At 39.2% G+C, this 19,436-nt stretch overlaps 1 protein-coding gene across 2 annotated transcripts in view; it reads right to left on the bottom strand.

Moving 5' to 3' along the window:
* The window catches only part of LOC109270206 (olfactory receptor 2K2), a 74,090-nt gene extending 55,043 nt beyond the window's left edge, over positions 1–19,047 (bottom strand). Inside the window, exons 1-2 of one of the 2 annotated variants that reach the window (XM_019454634.2) lie at positions 18,891–19,047; positions 15,950–17,990 (exon numbers count right to left, since the gene is read on the bottom strand). In XM_019454634.2, coding sequence (XP_019310179.1) covers positions 17,008–17,985 — 978 coding nt within the window. In that variant the 5' untranslated portion in view covers positions 17,986–17,990; positions 18,891–19,047 and the 3' untranslated portion in view covers positions 15,950–17,007. Of the gene's footprint in view, positions 1–15,949; positions 17,991–18,890 lie in introns of those variants that run through there. The other variant, XR_008424305.1, reaches the window with a different exon arrangement.
* Between the last annotated feature and the right edge of the window lie 389 nt (positions 19,048–19,436).

Consider the following 19,436-nt stretch of genomic DNA (forward strand, 5'->3'; position numbering starts at 1 on the left):
CTCTCATGTCTTCATTCTTTCTTTGTTTCACCAAAAACGTATGTAGAGTTCTTATCTGCTCTTTGTTTGAATTCTATTGTCCTCAACATTCCCTTCACTACTTTGAAGAAATCTTACTTGGCCAGTACTTTATCTCAACGTCCTCAAATATGTCTTGCAAATTAAGCTTCCTCATGACCACTAGATAGAAAAACATCAAGAGAACCTAAATTATTTGAGAAGAGAAGTCTAAGCCTGACAGAATAAGGAAAGCACTCATAGTTCTACACCAACTGTAAGTTAATATCAGGACCCCATTATATATGTATATGTTTATTGTATACAATCCTCCTTAAGTTGACCATTTAAGAGATTTTGTACACTTCTTTCCCATTACGGCATTTCAAAAGGTTCAATGTAAAGACTTCCTCCATGTACTGCTTTGGAGATACATTTTGATGAAGCCAGTCACACTTGACTATCCTATTAGATTATTCGGTTTCCAAAATGTGGAGGCAAACAGGTGAGCAGACCCGTGTGTCTTCATAGAATTAATCCTTACTTTTGTGTACATTCTCTATATCACAAAACCACAAGGCACAATAGTGAAAGAACTTTGCAGTTTTCAGACCAACACAAAATTCTTAATTAAAAGAGTCTGCATGTTTTGAGGAAATAAGACTTATTAAAAGCTGCTGTATTTTCAGAACTGTCTTTAGTAAAAGCAACATCACTGAGAATTCTTTCTTTCTGTTCCACTAAAGTAAACAAATGTGAAGCAATTCCAAAGAGAGAGGGAAAAGCTGATCAAGAATAGTGAATGACATCCAAAGTGCAAACAATATGGCAAGACTGAGTAACAGAACAGTAGGACAAAATTTGCTGCTTGACCAATGGACAAAATGTAATTACTCAAAAAAGGAAAAGCAGTGTTCATTCAGAGACACACAAAACAACATTAAAATTATGACACAGCCTCATAATAGAACACCATGCAGTGACTAAAAATGATGGAGGTCTGTATTCAATTGAAGAAAAGTTATGTTACATGAAAACACAAAAAATATTCATATTTGAAACATTTATATATTATTTATATACATCCTATTCCTGACAGAGTGCTCTCAAATTGACACACTCTCCTTTCCTCTACCTTAAATCCTGTTCCTCTCCTCTTGATCAGGGACCCTCAAAACCCAACCCCATGTTTCTCCCAGCTTTTGCTGAAACATGCTAGCTAAATACTACGGCTCCTTTGAGGTTGTGTTCTTTTCCTGTCTTTCACATCTAGTACATCCCCTCCTGGGTGATATTATAACTTAATCCCAGGAAGGGAGATTTGGCTTTGGGCCAGGAAGGGAGAGAGGTATACATCCTGATGGGGGTAAGGGAGAGGTGCCTTTGCATCATCTTCAAGCAAGGAAGGAATTCTAGCCCTTATAAGAAAGTGGGTCACTTCTTCAGGCTCAAAGACTCAGAAAAATCTGGAGGATTCAAGATTTTTAGGATGCATTAATATCACTGTCCCCATCCAAGATGGCAGCGTCCTATTGTTTCCCAACCTTGACATTGCAGATATACCTTGGTTTAGGGCTCATCTACTCACAATTAATCTCATGACCCTGGTCCTTTGTTTTCTCTGCTTTCCAGCCATAGGACATGAGAACATTTGCATATGATACCAAGTAGGCCCTTTGACTTTCACATTTAGCTTGTAATTTCTAATTGCCCTTTCTTAACTTTTCATTATCTTTTTCCAAGTTTCAATTGAGTTTAGCAATAAACATTCAATATCATTATACTTATAGTTGCTTTTTCTCTCATTTTTACTATCTGCTTTACACATTGTACCTGCTAACACATTACCTTCCACTGATCCACTGTCCCAATTGCCCAACAGTAGATTTTTTCACAATTATACTGCTTATTTTTGTCAGGGTCTCATGGTGCTCCCGCTACCACCAGTAACAGTTCTCTTTGCCAACCAGGTAATGTGTGGTTCTGCTCCAGGATCTTATCCCAGCATGTGTCTTTTGTTTTGATCTGGTTTGGGTTTGGGGGACCACGCACGTCAACTCTCAGGGATGGGTTCCCAGGTAAGTTATCTGAAATAGGAATTAGCATGTAAACAAGCTTAATTGGGAGTGCTCTGAGAATCAACACTTCAGGAAGAGAAAGGAGGGTAAGGGAGCAAGATTAGGCAGAAACTGTGCAGTGATACAATGTATTGCAATAGAAGCCTTAGGTGAGAGCACTGGGTGTTGTATGGAAACCAAATTGACAATAAATTTCATATTAAAAAAAAGAAGAAGAAGCCTTAGCTGATTCTCTGAGGAGTTCCAAAAGTTGGATGAACCTTGAGGACCACCCTAAACTAGAGCAAAAGGGCCAGACTTTGATATCCTCATACTCAACATACTCAACAGTCATTGGATGGGACCACCTGGGAGGAGGGCATGGTCTTGGCAAGGCACCTTCTTCGGTCAAGGCAATCCCTGACAGTGTCTGAGAGTTGAGAATAGTCTGGATAGGGGCAACATCCTCACAGCTGAGAGTCCCTCTTTCCTGATGGAGACTCTGATCAGTGCATCATAGCAGCCACTGCCAGAACTCAGATCCATGCAGCACCCTGGATATCCCTGTCTCAATAAGTATACATTTTTTAAATTAAAAATAACAGCAATATCAAATAACAAAAATCTCAAATATATACATAGAAGATGGTAGGGAGGAAAAAAAGAGGGACTGTACAAATTTTTTTAAAGGTCATCTTGTTAAAGGGAAGAACGTCCTGGTAGACTGGATCCTTACTCTGTTCTCTCTCTCCTTAGTAATGGGATCACACATCCACACTCCTTATCATGTAATTTTGCAATGCCCTCATAATGCCTTGGAGTATATATCCTTATCTATTCACCGTGTCCTAGAACATGTGACATGTTAGCAGCTATGACTCAACCAGAGACTTAAAACGGGCTTTCAGAGTTAAGCTTACCCTCTTGTGCCTACACTATTGCTATTAAGACATGCCCCAGCCTGCTGTTCCAAGGAGAGGATGACAGACACATGGAGCACAGGTATTCCAACCAATCAACCGAGACACCATGAGTAGCAAAGCTATGTCACCACACCCAGCCTATATCAGCTGAACTTCAGCCACTACATAGATGCATGAATGGTGAAAAGACTGCTATTATTTGGGTTTATCTGGGGGATAGCATATTACAAAACATCATTATAACAGTACCTAACTTCTACAGATGTAGGGGTTTTTTTTTTTAATTTTTTTAACCTTTTATTTATTTCAGAGACACAAAGTGCAAGCAGGGGAGGGGCAGACCGCCAGATCATGACCTGAGCCAAAGTCAGATGCTCAATCAACTGAGCCACCCAGGAGCCCCTACAGATGTAGGTATTAACTTATAGACATTGTTAGAAAATATAAGTTTAAATATGTGTATGGCATTATTTCTTCTAATACACTAGCAGGAAAAAAAAAAGAAATCATCAATTCAACAAACAATAGAATGGGGGTGGGGAGCGAAGTAAAAAATAATACAAAAGAATAGCAAGAATGAGCAAGTAAATAAGGGGTACAAACAGGCTTAAATATAAAATAACAATAAATATTAATAAGTAAAATTCATTTTAGAGGACAGACTCACAGATTGAGGAGGTTAAAATTAAACTCAACTATTTAAAAGATGGGCTTAAAATAACAAGACAATGTTGAAATAAAGGGATGAGAAACGGTATATCAAGAGAATGCTTAGAGGAAAACCAACCATAACAATATTAATATTGAAATAAATACAAGATGGAAATTATTAGAGTAACCCAGGAGGACTATTACATATTAATAACTGTGCAAGCACATTTCAATATATCAAAAAGACACAACAGTCATGATATTTTATAGATTTAACTACACAGCTTTGAAATATATAAATCAAAATCTAATATAAAAGGCTTCTGCACAGCAAAGGAAACCATCAACAAAATGAAAAGGCAACCTGTGGAATGGTAGAAAACATCTGCAAATTATATATAAGAGGTTAATTTCCAAAATATACAAAGAACTCACAATTCAATAGCAAAAACAGTCTAATTTAAAAATGGGCAGAGGATCTGAATAGATATCTTTGCAAAGAAGACATACAAATAACCAACAGAAGTACATCAAAAGGTGCTCAACATCACTAATCGTCAGGGAAATTAATTCAAAACCAGAATGAAATATCACCTCACATCTACTAAGATGGCTAGCATCAAAAAGACAAGGCACAGTGCTGGTGAGGATGTGTAGAAAAGGGAACCCTGTATACTGTTGGTGGGAATATAAATTAGTGCAGCCACTATGGAAAATGATATAGAGGTTCCTCAAAAATATAAAAATAGAACTACCATATGATCCAGTAACCCCACTTCTGTGAATGTATCCAAAGGAAACTAAAACATTATATCAAAGAGATATCTGCACCCTCATGTTCATGGCAGTATTATTTATTTATGACAGCCAAGATGTTGAAACAACCTAGGTGTCCATTGACAAATTAAGTGGATAAAGAAGTTGTAGTGTATAAAAATCATTCAGATGAAATCATGTGGATGAAATGCAAATCATCCACATTTGCAGCAATGTGGATGGAACTGGAAGTTATTATGCTGAGTGAAATAAGTCAGTCAGAGAAGGACAGATATCATATGTTTTCACTCATATGTGGATCTTGAGACACTTAACAGATGGCCATGGGGGAAGGAAAGGGGAAAAAAATAGGTACAGAGAGGGAGGGAAGCAAACCACAAGAGACTCTTAAATACAGACAACAAACTCAGGGTGGGTGGGGGAGAAGGGAAAGTGGGTGATGGGCATTGAGGAGGGCACTTGTTGGGATGAGCACTGGGTGTTGTATGGAAGCCAATTTGACAATAAATTTTATTCATAAAAAAGTTAAAAAATCATTCAAAGAATAAAAATAGCTCTTGGAAAGTAAAAACAAGGTCAAAACTAGGAAAAACTAAACAGAAAAGTTGGAAGATGAAGTTACAAAAATCTCCCAGTGGATAGAGCAAAAACACAAAGACAAGAGATTAGCCCATTAGAGTACCAATCCAGAAGTTCCAACATAATACTAAAGTCCAGAAAATAAAGAGAAGGAAATCATCACAGTATGTATATATGTAGATATATATCTGAAATCAATTAGATTTCAGATTGAAAGTTTCCAAGCAGTACCCAAACTGTGGCTGAAAAAAAAAATCCATACAAAGACACATCATTAAGAAATTTCAAAATATTGAGAATTCTATAGCCAGCCAAACCATCAACAGAACAAAGATATGTCCAGACATCCAAAGTCACAAAAAAATTACCACTCATGCACCCTTTTCTGGAAAGCTATTGAACTAACAAAACAAGGCAGTTTGGGAAGAGGCAAGAGGAAAATATCAAATCAGGAACTGGGGAACACAGCTCAAGTCAGAAGCAAAGGCAATCCCAGATTACTGATAGAGATCACAGTTCTATACCAAGTCTAGAGAATGACCAGGAAAGACTTTAGCAAGTTAGGAGTCTCTGAGGAAAGATTTCTCTAAAAGATGAAATACAATAGTTAAAGTGTGTGACTATACTTAGAGAAGATATACATCCTCTGGCTAGTGCTTGTGTTTCAGTTAATAAAAAGAACATTAAAAACCAAACGTTAAACAGACAAGTATCAACACAAATTGTTGTACAAGAAAGGAAATCCTAACAAATTATAGTAAGCACCTAATGAAACAGAAGGAAATATAAGATACTCTGTAGGAGCTTAAAAGAGCGTGGTAGACCCATATTCTTGCCATGATGCTGTTTCCAAGATACATTAATTTTTAAAAGCAAATTATAAACAGTGTAATATTTGCATAACACCATATACACAAAATTATACTAAATATTTCTATACCACTTCTATACCATATGCCAATAGCAGTGCCTTTCAAAATGTGGTCTGTGGACCAGCAACGTCAACATTATTTAAGATTTAATCAGAAAAACATATTCTCACTTCCCCCACAAACGTACTGAATCAGAATCTCTAGAGTAGGGCTGAGGAATCAAGCTGCTTGCTCACCACTTGCTTTCCAGGTAATACTTAAGCACAATAAAGTTTGAGTACTGCCACAGTACTGAATAAGAATAAGAAAGGTCTGATTAGAAGAATTAACCCTGGTGGTGAGAGTGGGATGAACTGTGGATATATCCAAAGGAGCAGCCTGATAAATCGTTGTGCTTTAATGGTTTTCACAAGAATGTATTTATTCATTGACTATGCAAAAAAAGACAAAATAATTTTTCAAGGAAAATGTACTCGGGAAGTACGTGCATAAAATATGACATAGTCCCTGTTTATCAATGTCTCTCTTACATTGGAATGTTGTTCTCCAGACGTAAATTCCATCGAGCTAACTATTGCCTGTGGCTGAAAGACAGCACATGCTAGAAAGGAAATTAAAAAGAATTTTGATGAACTACTAAAATTCCTCTCCTTGAAGCACAGCTGGTAGGCAATGTGATAGTGGACGGAGCCTCCCAGGACTGCTTGGATAATTAGAGTAGATGGTACATGTTCTCTAGAGCTAACAGACATTGGGGCGCCTGGGTGGCTCAGTCAGTTAAGCCTCCAACTTTGGCTGAGATCATGACCTCACCGTTTGTGAGTTCGAGCCCCACATTGGGATCTCTGCTGTCAGTGCAGAGCCCACTTTGGATCCTCTGTATTCCTCTCTCCTTGCCCTTCCCCCACTCCTTCCCTCTCTATTTCTCTCTCTCTCTCTCTCTCTCTCTCTCTCAAAAATAGACAAACATTTAAAAAAATAAAAATGAAAAAAAAAACCCAACAGATGTTGAAGGCATAGCTCTGACCCACAGCCTTAATTTGTTCTGGGCACTATGCTACCATTCACATTCTGTCAGGGAAACAGTCTTCTTTTATGATGTGTCGAGGGACAGAGAGGCGGAGGTGTGCTGATACTACACTGTGGGCTTTGAAGCTGGAGCCAGGGCCTAGCAGTGAAGGATGTAGGTGGCCTCTAGAAGCTGGAAAAGGTGAGATACTTGATTCTCCCTAGCCTCCAGTAAAAACCAGCCTTGCTGACATCTTGATTTCAGCCTTGTGAAACTGATGTCAGACTTCAAGAGTCCCAAGAATTTTGGTGTCCTGCATCTCTGATGATACCCAGTCAGCAGAAATGACAGAATGCCTCAAGCAGACAAATGGCATGCCTCCCCTTGTGCGAGAATGCACAGTGGAGATGACTGCAACTTCACAGCATGGTCCAAGTTGACACCCTGCTCCACGAACTGTGAAACAGCCCTAAGTCCATGGCGACAGCCCACAGGGAAGAGGGAGAAGGTGAGAAAGAGAAATGCCAAGGCTCTGACCTGTACCTTCTTGTGGAAATGGAACTCTGCGTTTGTGATGTATTTCTATCTCAACCTTAGGGAAACTGGTGAGATTGCATTCTTCCAAAAGGCAGAAGGGAGTCTCAACGAGGATTTTGGGTAAGAGGAGATGTCAAAGAATGTGGAAAAGGCATGCACTTTAGAGCTGTAGCCTGCTCTGGCAAAAATGGAAGACCTATGGATCCCTCCCACTGTAGCAGTTCCGGTAAGGACATGGATGAGGAGTAACAGATGAGAACGCACACATACAGCCAAGAGGTATAGCCAACGTCTAGAATTAGCCGCTTTGTCCTTTAGTAATTGTTGCTAGTTCTTGGGTGCCTGGGTGGCTCAGTGGGTTAAGCGTCCGACTCTTGCTTTCAGCTCAGATCATGATCTCACGGTTTGTGAGTTTGAGCCCTGAGCTGTGCTCTTCACTGACAGTGCAGAGCCTGCTTGGGATTCTCTCTCTCCTGCTCTCTCTGCCCCTCCCCCCTTATGTGTTCTATCTCTCTCAAGATAAATAAATTCAATAATAATAGTAATTGTTTTAGTTCTCCTTTGTCAGTAACACACTTTCATAAAACATAGGCATTTGGAACGTACATATTCCTATCTCACTAATTATTTGGAATGTGATTATTTTGGATCCTTGACTCCCCTCACTCTACAGTTCCCCATTGGCCACTTGTTTAACTGGATGAGCACAGCTGCTCTACTTCACTGAAAAAGCCATGTCTAATGCAAAATATATTTTGTGGTGTGTTTTGGTGCTCCTACCATACATACAGAGGCATCAGGACTTGAACTTCTTCTAAATTAGTTAACAAAATACCAATGAAAAGGCTGATTTAAAATGTTTTATAGTGGCACCTGGGTGGCTCAGTCAACTAAGCGCCCAACTGTTGATTTCAGCTCAGATCATGATCTCACAGTTTGTGGGATCAAGCCTATGTCGGGCTCTGCTTGGGATTCTCTCTCTCTCCCTCTCTGTCTGCCCCTCCCCAACTTGCACACACACACTCTTTCTCTCTCCCAAAATAAATAAACTTTAAAAAAATGTTTTACAATATAATATATAAGTAAACCCAAATTAATAGAATAAAACTGTAGGGAAAAAAAGTAGGCAATTTGTGAGAGTTTTGTGCACTGTTAATCAGGGAGAAGACTGTCTTTTTGAACGCTGGGAGATTTTGAAAGATACAGGTGAGTGAAGAAAAAAGGAAGATTAAATACATCGTTGGGCTAAATGTTGATGGGGGAGGCTGAGGCTAATAATTACAATGGAACTTACGAATTTCATACTTTAATTTGTGGCTTTTTGGTTTTTTTAAGACTAAAAAGGTTAGGAATTTATAGAAGTATGAAAAGGAATTCATGTTTGACTAGCAAACTCTGGGGGAAAAAAAGATTGGGGTCTCTGTCATCAAAGTCTTATGTTCTAATAAGCTCTCTCAATAATATTAGAAATGGTAAATTGAACTCAGTTTTTGTTTTGTTTTGAGAAAATGCATGAAAGCAGGGGAGAGGGGAGAGAGAGAGGGAGAAAGAGAATCTTCAGCAGGCTCCACGCCCAGCGTGGAGCCCAACATGGGGCTCTATCCCACAACCCTGGGTTTATGACCTGAAACCAAAATAAGAGTTGGATGCGTAGCTGACTAAGCCACCCAGGCATCCCTGAATTCAGTTCTAATATAGAAGTCAGGTAAATGACAGTCTGTCTTCCATTGCCAACGGGTTAGCTATTCTTTAAGATATGCCTGTATAATTATATAATGCAACTAAAGGTTTAATAACTTTTCATTTATTTGTTTTTGAGAGACAGAGAGAGCACAAGTGGGGAGGGGCAGAGAGAGAAGGAGACAGAATCCAAAGCAGGCTCCAGGCTCTGAGCTGTCAGCACAGAGCCCAGCACAGGGCTCAAACTCAAACTGTGAGATCATGACCTGACTTAACCGACTGTGCCACCCAGGCACCCCTATAACTTTTCAAATGATGACATCATTGCTCTGCTTCCTGAGTTACTCTATAAAATTGTTTTCAGTGATTTGACTTGGAAAAACATTAAACACTTCACAGGCAAGTAGTGGAACCATTTTATGGAAGCCAAAGATAGTTGACGCTAATCTTTGTTTTTCAGTTTATATATATTTATATTTATATTTATATTTATATTTATATTTATATTTATATTTATATACACATATATATGTATCTGCTTATACATATATATATGTGTGTATTGGTTTATTATCTTAAAACTGCCTTTCCTTTTTCTTATTGAAATATTTTTGACTTACAATGTTGTATAAATTTAAGGTGTACAACATGTTAATATGATAGATTTTTATAAGGTAGCGATTGCCATTGTAGTGATAATTAGCACCTCCATCACATTACATAATTATCATTTCTTTTTAGTGGTTGGAATAATTAAGTTCTAGTCTCTCAACAAGTTTGATTATAATGCAATATTGGTGTGTATATTTATACCGTGCATTAAATCTCTAAGACTTATTTACTACTTAAAAAAAAAAAGAGAAAACATAGGGAAAGTTAAAAAAAATAGAGAAAAGTTGTATTGGTTAACACGAGGCCCATTTGAGGTACAGAGATAGAAGATAAGGGATGCCTTGGTGGCTCAACCAGTTAAGTGTCCAACTTCAGCTCAGATCATCATCTCATGATTCATGGGTTCAAGCCCCACACTGGGCTCTGTGCTGACAGCTCAGAGCCTGGAGCCTGCTTCGGATTCTGTGTCTCCCTCTCTCTCTGCCCCTCCCCCACTCGTGCTCTGTCTCTCTCTGTCTCTTAAAAATAAATAAATGTTAAACAAAAAGAAATAGAAGATAGGAAGAGGGTTACACTGAGAAGGTACTTCTTTGCTCAGTGGGCAGGAAAATGCATGCACACCACTCCACTTCTCTTATTCCGTATTCTCCATCACCCTCTGAGATGTTCCCATGGCCCTTTGGGACAAGCAGCTACTTGGCTCAACTCTTCAATGGTGCAAGAATGCCTTTGTTGACAAAACCTACCTAACCAAAATAGTCATAATGCTTTTCTTTCTCTGCAGCACTTCACTTCTTCATCATGACACTATTCCCACTACACGGGTACAAGTCACAGGCTGGTTCTCACTGCCCTGGAGGGAACTGTGCTTTGTCGAGACTCATTATAGTTTAGAACCCAAGTGGCGCTGGTGCTCTGGAAGTGCACACAGGTTAAATGAGACACCGTGAGACCCAGCCCCCTGGGTAGGCAGGGGGTTGAGAGCAAACATGGGAAAATCCAACTGAGACTTCTTAGTAAGAGAAGTTTTCTTCTTAGAAAGTTTCTCCTAAGGGAAATTTGAAGTACCTTCAAAGTAAGGTAATCTCTACTTAAGAGAAAGAGTGAAATATTGAGAGGTAGAGACAGTTTAAAGTATTCATGAAATGGTCCAAGAGTAGTATTACTCTCAAGCTTAAGAAATTCACTCTATTTTATATATTGCAAATACCATGAAGCCTCATACTCTGTATGAAGCCATAATGATGGCTACAGGTCATTATATATTTGTTCACACCCACAGAATATACAACACCATGAGTAAACCATACTGTAAATGATGAATTGTGGGTGATTGTGATGTGTCAACGTAGGTTCATCAACTGAATAACAAATGTACCCCTCCTGTGGAGGTGTGTTGATAATGGCGGAAGCTGTGGGCACAGGAGCAGGGAGTGTATGGGAAATCTCTGTACCTTCCCCTCAACTCTACTGGGAACCTAAAACTACTCTAAAAAATTAAAGCCTAATGAAAAAAAGAATTTTAAGAGAGCCAAGGTACCATGTTAAAGAACTTACCATTTAATCAAGGACATAATAGAGACAGTAAAATAAAATAAGCAAAACATCTGAGTAAACATTTCTGTAAAGTAAACAAATGTCCAAAAATTATATGAAAAGATGCTCAGCATCACTAATCATTAAAGAAATGCAGGTCAAAACCACAATGAAATATCGCCTTATACCAATTAGGACAGTTAATGTATAAAAAAAAAGAAAAACAGAAAATTACATGTGATGACAAAGATGTGGAGAAATTGGGAGAAAATGTATGGTGTTTTCCTCAAAAAAATTTAAAATAGAATTATCATATGCTCCAGCAATCTCACTCATGGTTACATATCCAAAAGAATTGAAAGCAGGATCTCAAAGAGATATCTGTACACCCATGTTCACAAAGGCATTATTCACAATAGCCAAGAGGTGGAAGAAACCCAAATGTCCTGTCCGTTGATGGATGAATGGATAAAGAAAATGTGTTGTATACAAACTGGCGAAGGAGATAAGGTTGCAGATGGAATTAAGGTTGCTAATCAGCTGACCTTACAACAAACAGAGAGCTTATCCGCCTCAGCCCAGTATAATCACAAGGGCCTTTAAAAGTGGGAGGAAGAGACAGAACAGAATTGAAGAAAGAGATATGATGACAGAAGCAGGGACAGAGTGATGCAATATGAGAAAGACTTGATTCATTTGCTGGCTTTGGAAATGGAGGAAGGGGCCACCTATTAGTCTATGCAAGCTGCCATAACAGAAGACCACCGACTGGGTAACTTAAACAGAAAAAATTTACTTTCTTACAGTTCTGGAAGCTAAAAGTCCCTGCTTCAGGTACCAAACAGTGAGAAGATAGAGAGAGAGGAGAAACTATAAGGTCCTCCCATGCTCTTGGGACCACAGTCCTCCAGTCAAGAAGTGCTGTTTCCTAAGGATTTCAGCTGCCTGCCCATTCACCAGTGCTGGTATCGCCACTGTCCCCACAGGACTGCCTGGGGATGTGGGCAAGAGATAACAGAAAAACATCAGGGAATGTACTTCACTCTTTCTGATGGACAGGAGCCCCATTTCTCTCTTCCAGACCAAAAAAGAAAAGGGAATGTCACCTGGAGCTCTTTTTGTCTATCTTTCTATCTGATCCCAGGGCACAGGTTTGGGTTTCAGCCTTCCCTGCAGTCAAAGCCAAGAGATATCGGGGCAGGGAGAGGAGAGGCAAAAAATTCACCATGAGTTTGTTGGTAGCTTGCAAGGTAGTTCCCTTCCCAGGTCTGCCTGTTAGCATTTCTTTTCCAGACTCCTCAGAGAGTTGCTCCACACATTCTGCCTAGAGCATGTGTGTGTATGTATTTATTTTAATTCCAGTACAGTTAACATGCAGTGCAATATTCTTTTCAGGTGCACAATATAGTGATTCAACACTTCCATACATCACCCAGTGCTCATCACAAGTGCACTCTTTAATCCCCCTCACCTATTTCACCCATCCCCCCACCAACCTCCCCTCGGGTAATCATTAGTTTGTTCTCTATAGTTAAGAGTCTGTTTCTTGGTTTGTGTCTCTTTTTCCTTTGCTCATATGCTTTGGTTTTTTTTAATTTCATCTGAGTGAAATCATATAGTATTTGTCTTTCCCTGACTACTTCTTTCACTTAGCATTTATACTCTTTAGCTCCAGCCATGTCATTGCAAATGGCAAGATTTCATACTTTTTTTTTGGCTGAGTAGTATTCCAGTGTGTGTGTGTGTGTGTGTGTGTGTGTGTACATATACACACACCACATCTTCTTTATCCATTCATCAGTCAGTGGACATTTGGGCTGCTTAGAGTTTTTAATTTCATTCAGTGGGAGAAACAAGATGGCGTGTGTTTACTTCATCTTGATCAAAACTGGAATCTGTGTCCTGGTTTTTGCCCTCTTCCTACTTAGAGTTAGCTCCTTTTCAATCCCCCTTTGTTGGCTTTTCCTATTTGATGGGCTTTAAATATTAGTGTTTCTCTAGTTTCATCTTAGGCTATTTTCTCACTCTATACCCTCTCCCTAAGTTCACGTCAACCACGTTCATCACTTAATTACATATGTGCAAATATGTCACAAGTTTGTATCTCCAGGCTGATCTTTCTCATTAGTTACAACCTGCATACCCAACTGACTCCTTGATATTTCTACTTCTAGATCTCAAAATAATGACAAATTCAACATGTCTAAAATACAACTCATGATTTACCCTCCAACCCCACTATCAGCCTTCTTTGACACCTAGAGGTCACCAGGGACACTTTCAGGGATGATCAAGCACCAAATTCAATAGCCATCAAAGGTTTATTACATGCATATTTTTATTCAACATATGTTCACTGAACAGCTGGTCCTTCACAAAAAGTATGCACAAAATGTCTTCTCTGTGCCAGACCTTGTGCTAAGCCCTAGGTATTCAACAGCCGATGAAACTGATACAGCCTTTGCCTCAATGAACCTACAGACCAGTGAAATAGATATTAAACAAGCAAACCCACAAATTATGATCAAGTTACAAATTGTGATAAGCGTTCCTAATAAGAGAAGAAGCAAGACACAGGATACCACTTCCATGAAACCAAAAGGAGTTGTGTGTTCCCAGAGCCAAGGATGTAAATGGTGGGCAATCATATTAAGAAAACCCTTGAATGTCATCTTAAGGATTTCAAGTTTTTTTAGGGTAATTAAAAGCCACTAAAGGATTTAAGCAGGAAAGTGACATGATCATATTTTTCTCCAGCATAAATCTGGTTATGCAATCATCCAGGAAATGATGTGCCAGGCATACTTTTACCTTACTCCTCTTTTTAACAATACCTGAAAAGGATCCCTTACCTGAGACTCTCTAAAAGTAATGATTGTAGTTAGTACTGGTTGAGATGGAATCTAATCCAAATGAAGGAATGCACCACTCCTATTAAAGTTACCAATAATTAACTTCAGGATTGCCTATAATATAGGCATATATAGGCATATATATAAATATGATCATATGACATATGATATATATATGATATATATAGGAATATATATGATATATATGTGATATATATAGGAAGATATAGGATATATGATATATATGTGATATATATATGATATATGATATATAGATGATATATAGATATGACATATAGATATATGATATATATATGCCTATATTATATAAACCACATTTATATTTATATTCACTTGTTTTTCACAGCAACTTTGCATAACATATGGCTGTGACTACCATAACTCCTAATCTCTCATATCTGAGCCAAGAGCTGTTACAGAGATATTTGCCTGTGTCCCTTTGTGGGTCCTTTTCTGACATCTGGATCATCTCTAATCTGTTTCAGCATCCCATTCTGATCCATATTCCATTCTGAAACTCTGGTCTCCGTGTCAATTTGCTCAGTTCCTTGCATCAAAGTTGATCACTAATTACAGAGGTTACTCAGTTGCTGTGTCTTTAAGTTCTCATAATTCACTCTTTGAAGAAAAGATTTCAGCTGTTTCTAGAACTTTGGTTATTCCTGTTTATACTTGGTACTACACAGACGACAGCTACTTCTGGGAGGCCATTACTTCTACTCTAACATGAAATCCAGCTCCACTCTAATAAAAGTCTCCCACAGAAGGGCACTTCAAAATGACTCTGAAATTACCAGGAAATGAATGTGATATCTGGTTGTGAAGGTTGAGGTATCCAAAGAGAAGAATCATCACATCAGGGATGAAAGCTTCCTGGTCAGCTCTCCTCTACTACCCCAAAGCCATTTACTCAGGGCTTGTCTTCATCCTCCATTATCAAACATCTCTTAGCAATTTTGGCATCAAACTGGTCCCCTTGCTGCATCACTAGAATTTTGCTGGTTGATTATTTCAAGTGTCTTTATATGGGGGTTACACATCCAGAAACATGTCATGAAAGCCCTAGATCTAAAGGTGTATGAGTTAAATAAACCAAACTCAACATCCAATACTAGAACTTCTTGGGTCTTTCATATGGTAAAATTTACCAAGTGGGCTAACCTTCCTCCACTCAAAACCCTCCCCCCTTTCCTACTCTAGAAGTGGAGGTAGGCAAATGAGGAGGTACAATGGAGGCACAAACAATGAAAGGGAAAACAAAATTAAAAGGTAAAAAGGTAGGGGCCCCTGGGTGGCTCAGTCAGTTAAGCATCCCACTTCAGGTCAGGTCATGAGCTGCAGTCCATGGTTTTAGTCCCGCATCGGTCTCTGTGCTGACAGCCTAGAGCCTGCTTCAGATTCTGTGTCTCCCTTTCTCTCTGCCCCTCCCCTCCTGGCTCATGGTTTGCTTCTCTCTGTATATCAAAAATAAACATTAAAAAAAATTTTTTTAGGGGCACCTGGGTGGCTCAGTTGATTGAGCGTCGACTTCAGCTCAGGTCATGATTTCACAGCTTGTGAGTTCAAGTCCCACATTGGACTCTGTGCTGACAGCTCACAGCCTGGAGCCTGCTTCAGATTCTGTGTTTCCCTCTCTCTCTGCCCCTCTCCCACTCGCACTCTATCTCTCTCTCTCAAAAAAAATAATAAACACAATAAAAAAAATTTTTTAATTCTTTAATAAAAGGAAAAAGGGAAGAAATGAGAACTAATCCCACATTTATTTTGGAATGATCAGTTTTTGCTGGAAATAATGTCTCCCAAAGTCTGGTCATCTCAAAATCTGTATCAAAATTTCTCAGGGATCTATCATAAATGCAGAATACCAGGACCCCACGTCAGAGCTACTGAATCAGATTCTGGGAGTAGAGGCCTAGAGTCCACATTTTCAACAAGCAATATTTTTAGACAAATAAAAGCTCAAACGTGGATATAAATGTTGTCTCTGTCATCTTTGGCTATTTATAAAGCAATATACCTCATTGCCCTATATTGTTTCTTCCTAATTTTCTCAAGGGGGACTTACTTCTCAAACAGATTACTTTAAAGCTGGTAAATTTATTAGTTTACCGAATGACTGCTGTAAACATGAAAGGTACAATAGAATAGATTTCCCTGCCCTTCTGAAGTCAATCACCCAAAAAGAAGAAAGAAGACAAACACACAAAAAGACTTAGCATATGGGTGGTATACTGGCAAAGAAACAGATAAAATTTACACAAATATCAATGTGGTTAGAAAGGCAAGGTTGGCAGGTGAGCAAATCAAGGTTGGCAGATGAGTACTGGATGCCTTACTCAGAAAGTCAGAAGCTCTGATCAGGAGTTCTGAACGAGGAACGGTAGTTAGGGAGCCACCACGCTGTGGTCCAACATGTTTACAAAGATGAAGGGATAATGGGGGTGTAGTTCCAGTTCTGCAACTGTGTGATGGTGAGCGAGCCTTTTAATTTTTCTTTAATTTTCTCGTTTGCATAATCAAGGCCAATCTCTATTATTCGTTTGTTTCCCTATGGTCCCACCTCCTTCTAGAAAGGATTTAAGGCAGAGAACATATCCAAAATTTTTCTGACACCAACATTCACTGAGTAAATTTATCCAAATTTCTTTCAGGAGCCAATGTGTCAGGACTCTGCAGCCTAAAACTTCTCCAACCGTGAAACACAACAGACAGCAAATGTTGCCAAATGCAAACGCGAACCTGCTATTGTCCACGGGCAGTCACTTCTGTGTACACATCCCTCACAGCTGTAAAATTATAGGGCTCAAGGTCAAATCAGTGTTCTGTGGGTGAGTGTACGGTCTAGAATTTCTATGGGGAATTCTGCCAGGAGCACACCCCCCTGATAAAACTGCGGGCATCCAGTCAGAGATTTTCATGTGTTCGATACAATAGTTTTTTCATGGCATCTTTGACTTCTTTGTTTCTTAAACTGTAAATTATGGGGTTCAACATAGGGGTGAGCACTCCATAAAGCAGTGAAATGATTTTATCTACTTCTTGGGAGCTTGAGGAAGAAGGCTTTAGGTACATGGAGAGGGCAGCCCCATAGTACAAGATCACCACCGTCAAGTGGGCACCACAGGTAGAAAAAGCTTTGTTTCTTCCTTCTGCTGAGCTGATTCTCAGAATAGTGGAAAGGATGAAGACATAAGAGATACAAATTAAGAGCATTGGGATGGGCAGGAGGAGCACGCTGACCACCAGCATGATCACGTCCATGAGCAAGGAATGTGCACAAGCTAACTTCAGCACGGCCAGAATTTCACACGTGAAGTGGTCTATGAGATTCCCACAGAGGGGTATCTGCAGGGCACAAGTGGTTTCCAGCAGGGCAGTCAGACAACCCGTCACCCAGGAGACAGCGGCCATCTGCACACAGACCTGCCTGTTCATGATGATGGGGTATCTCAGTGAGTTGCAAATGGCCACGTAGCGGTCATACGCCATCACAGCCAGAAGCACACACTCTGTGGAGCCCATGGCAAGGGACAGATACATCTGTACAGCACACCCAGAAAAGACAATGGTTTTCTGGGATGACAGCAAGTTCACCAGCAACGTGGGAATAGAAGCAGACGTGTAACAAATATCCATGAAAGAGAGATTTCCGAGGAATAAGTACATGGGGGTTTGAAGGCGTGACTCTAGGACAGTGACTAAAATAAGAGTGCTGTTGCCCAAGAGGGTTATCAGATACATCACAAGACTGAAGGCGAAGAGAACAATCTCTAACTTTGGGTATCTAGAAAAACCCTCCAGGAAAAAAAAGCTCCAAATGGTGAGGTTTTCTCCTTGCATCTCCTTTTTTGCACCTGTAGTGATTCTAATATTAATCTTCATTTCATCTGAGGACATAAAGAGATGGATCAAGCATAATGTTCATTTAGTTAGGAAAACACTTCTCAAACTTATATTCACTAGTATAAACACAATTCTATTTGACCACAAGAAATCACAAGACTTATCGTTTATCTAAGGGGGAGGGACAGGTTTGATCTACATAAAAAGTTGGTTCTTCCACAACAAAATTTAGAAAAGAGTAAATTTGAAAACAAGGATAAACATATTTAATACCTGAATCTCAGCCTATTATCTTGCTCGGCACGCAGTTTTTCAGTAGATTTGAAAGTACCGTGTGACCAAAAAATATGAAAAAACACTGAATAAACTTAGCACGGATTAGAAAAGTAAGCCAGATAAGTGACATAAAGAAGCCACACTTGTACAATAAAAACTAGCAGTGATCTTCACTGAAAGAAGAGGAGGGATATTGAAAGAAACAAATAAATGAATTTTAAACTAACACCTATGAAGTTCTGAGTCTAAATGAACTCTTTCCTTTCCAGCAAATAGCTTGGAGGTCAATACACTTCAGAAATGATGACATTGTTTAAAGCATTGTAGGTACCCATTCTGATTATACTTAAGAACCAGTTTACAAGTCACACAAAATAGCCCACCTTCTTTAAACACTGACACATCCACGGGACAGTATCATTCATTACTGGGACCCATACCTTTTGTGAGCATGTAAATAGTGCTAAAAATTATACCCAGGCAATACTCTTCTTATACATTACAATCCATGAAGATCTAGAAGGTGCAGAAACTGAACTCCCTTTTTAAGCTACCTTAAAATCTCTTGGAAAAGAATATTATAGATCATCTAATTATAAACGAGATGCTGAGTGTTTTGGGGGTTTTTTCACATTTCATGTTAACAAAAAGAAAAGACAAAAACTTACCTTCCTTCTGCACGGATTGCTCTTTTTCACCTTTAATTGTGTTCCTTTTCCCACTAGTTTTTTCCTTTCTATTTTCAGATATCCTTGTTCTGAAAACTTCCCTCCCTTGTCCTGTTTCCCTCGCACTGCCATAGGCTTTGCTCTTTCTTTCATAGGCAAATTCCTCAATGATGTGGCTCACTTTACAATGTTTCACTGTTCACTTTCTTATCACTGGTGTTCCTTCTCGGTTTCCCAGTTTCCGTCAATGTTATCATTTGCCCCCCAGTTCTCCACGTTTCAAAAACTGGCATGCAGGGGGATGGTGGAAATAATCACGTTGGGGACAACAGCTTATACCATGCCCCTAGAACAGGAGCGCAATGTTTTTCAAATAGTTTTCATTATATTACATTATTCTCTGTGACTTCTGCTTCACTGTATCTCATTCTTAGCCTATTACCAAGCCCGCTGTTGTTTTCTGTTTTCCTCATCTGTCCCCAAAGTAGTTGCATTGTAGGTTCAAACATTATCATTTAATGCTCAATATGCTGTTAGCATTCTAGG

Source organism: Panthera pardus, unplaced genomic scaffold (genome assembly GCF_024362965.1).
Source record: "Panthera pardus isolate Hobbes unplaced genomic scaffold, ASM2436296v1 HiC_scaffold_20, whole genome shotgun sequence".
Lineage (NCBI taxonomy): Eukaryota > Metazoa > Chordata > Mammalia > Carnivora > Felidae > Panthera > Panthera pardus.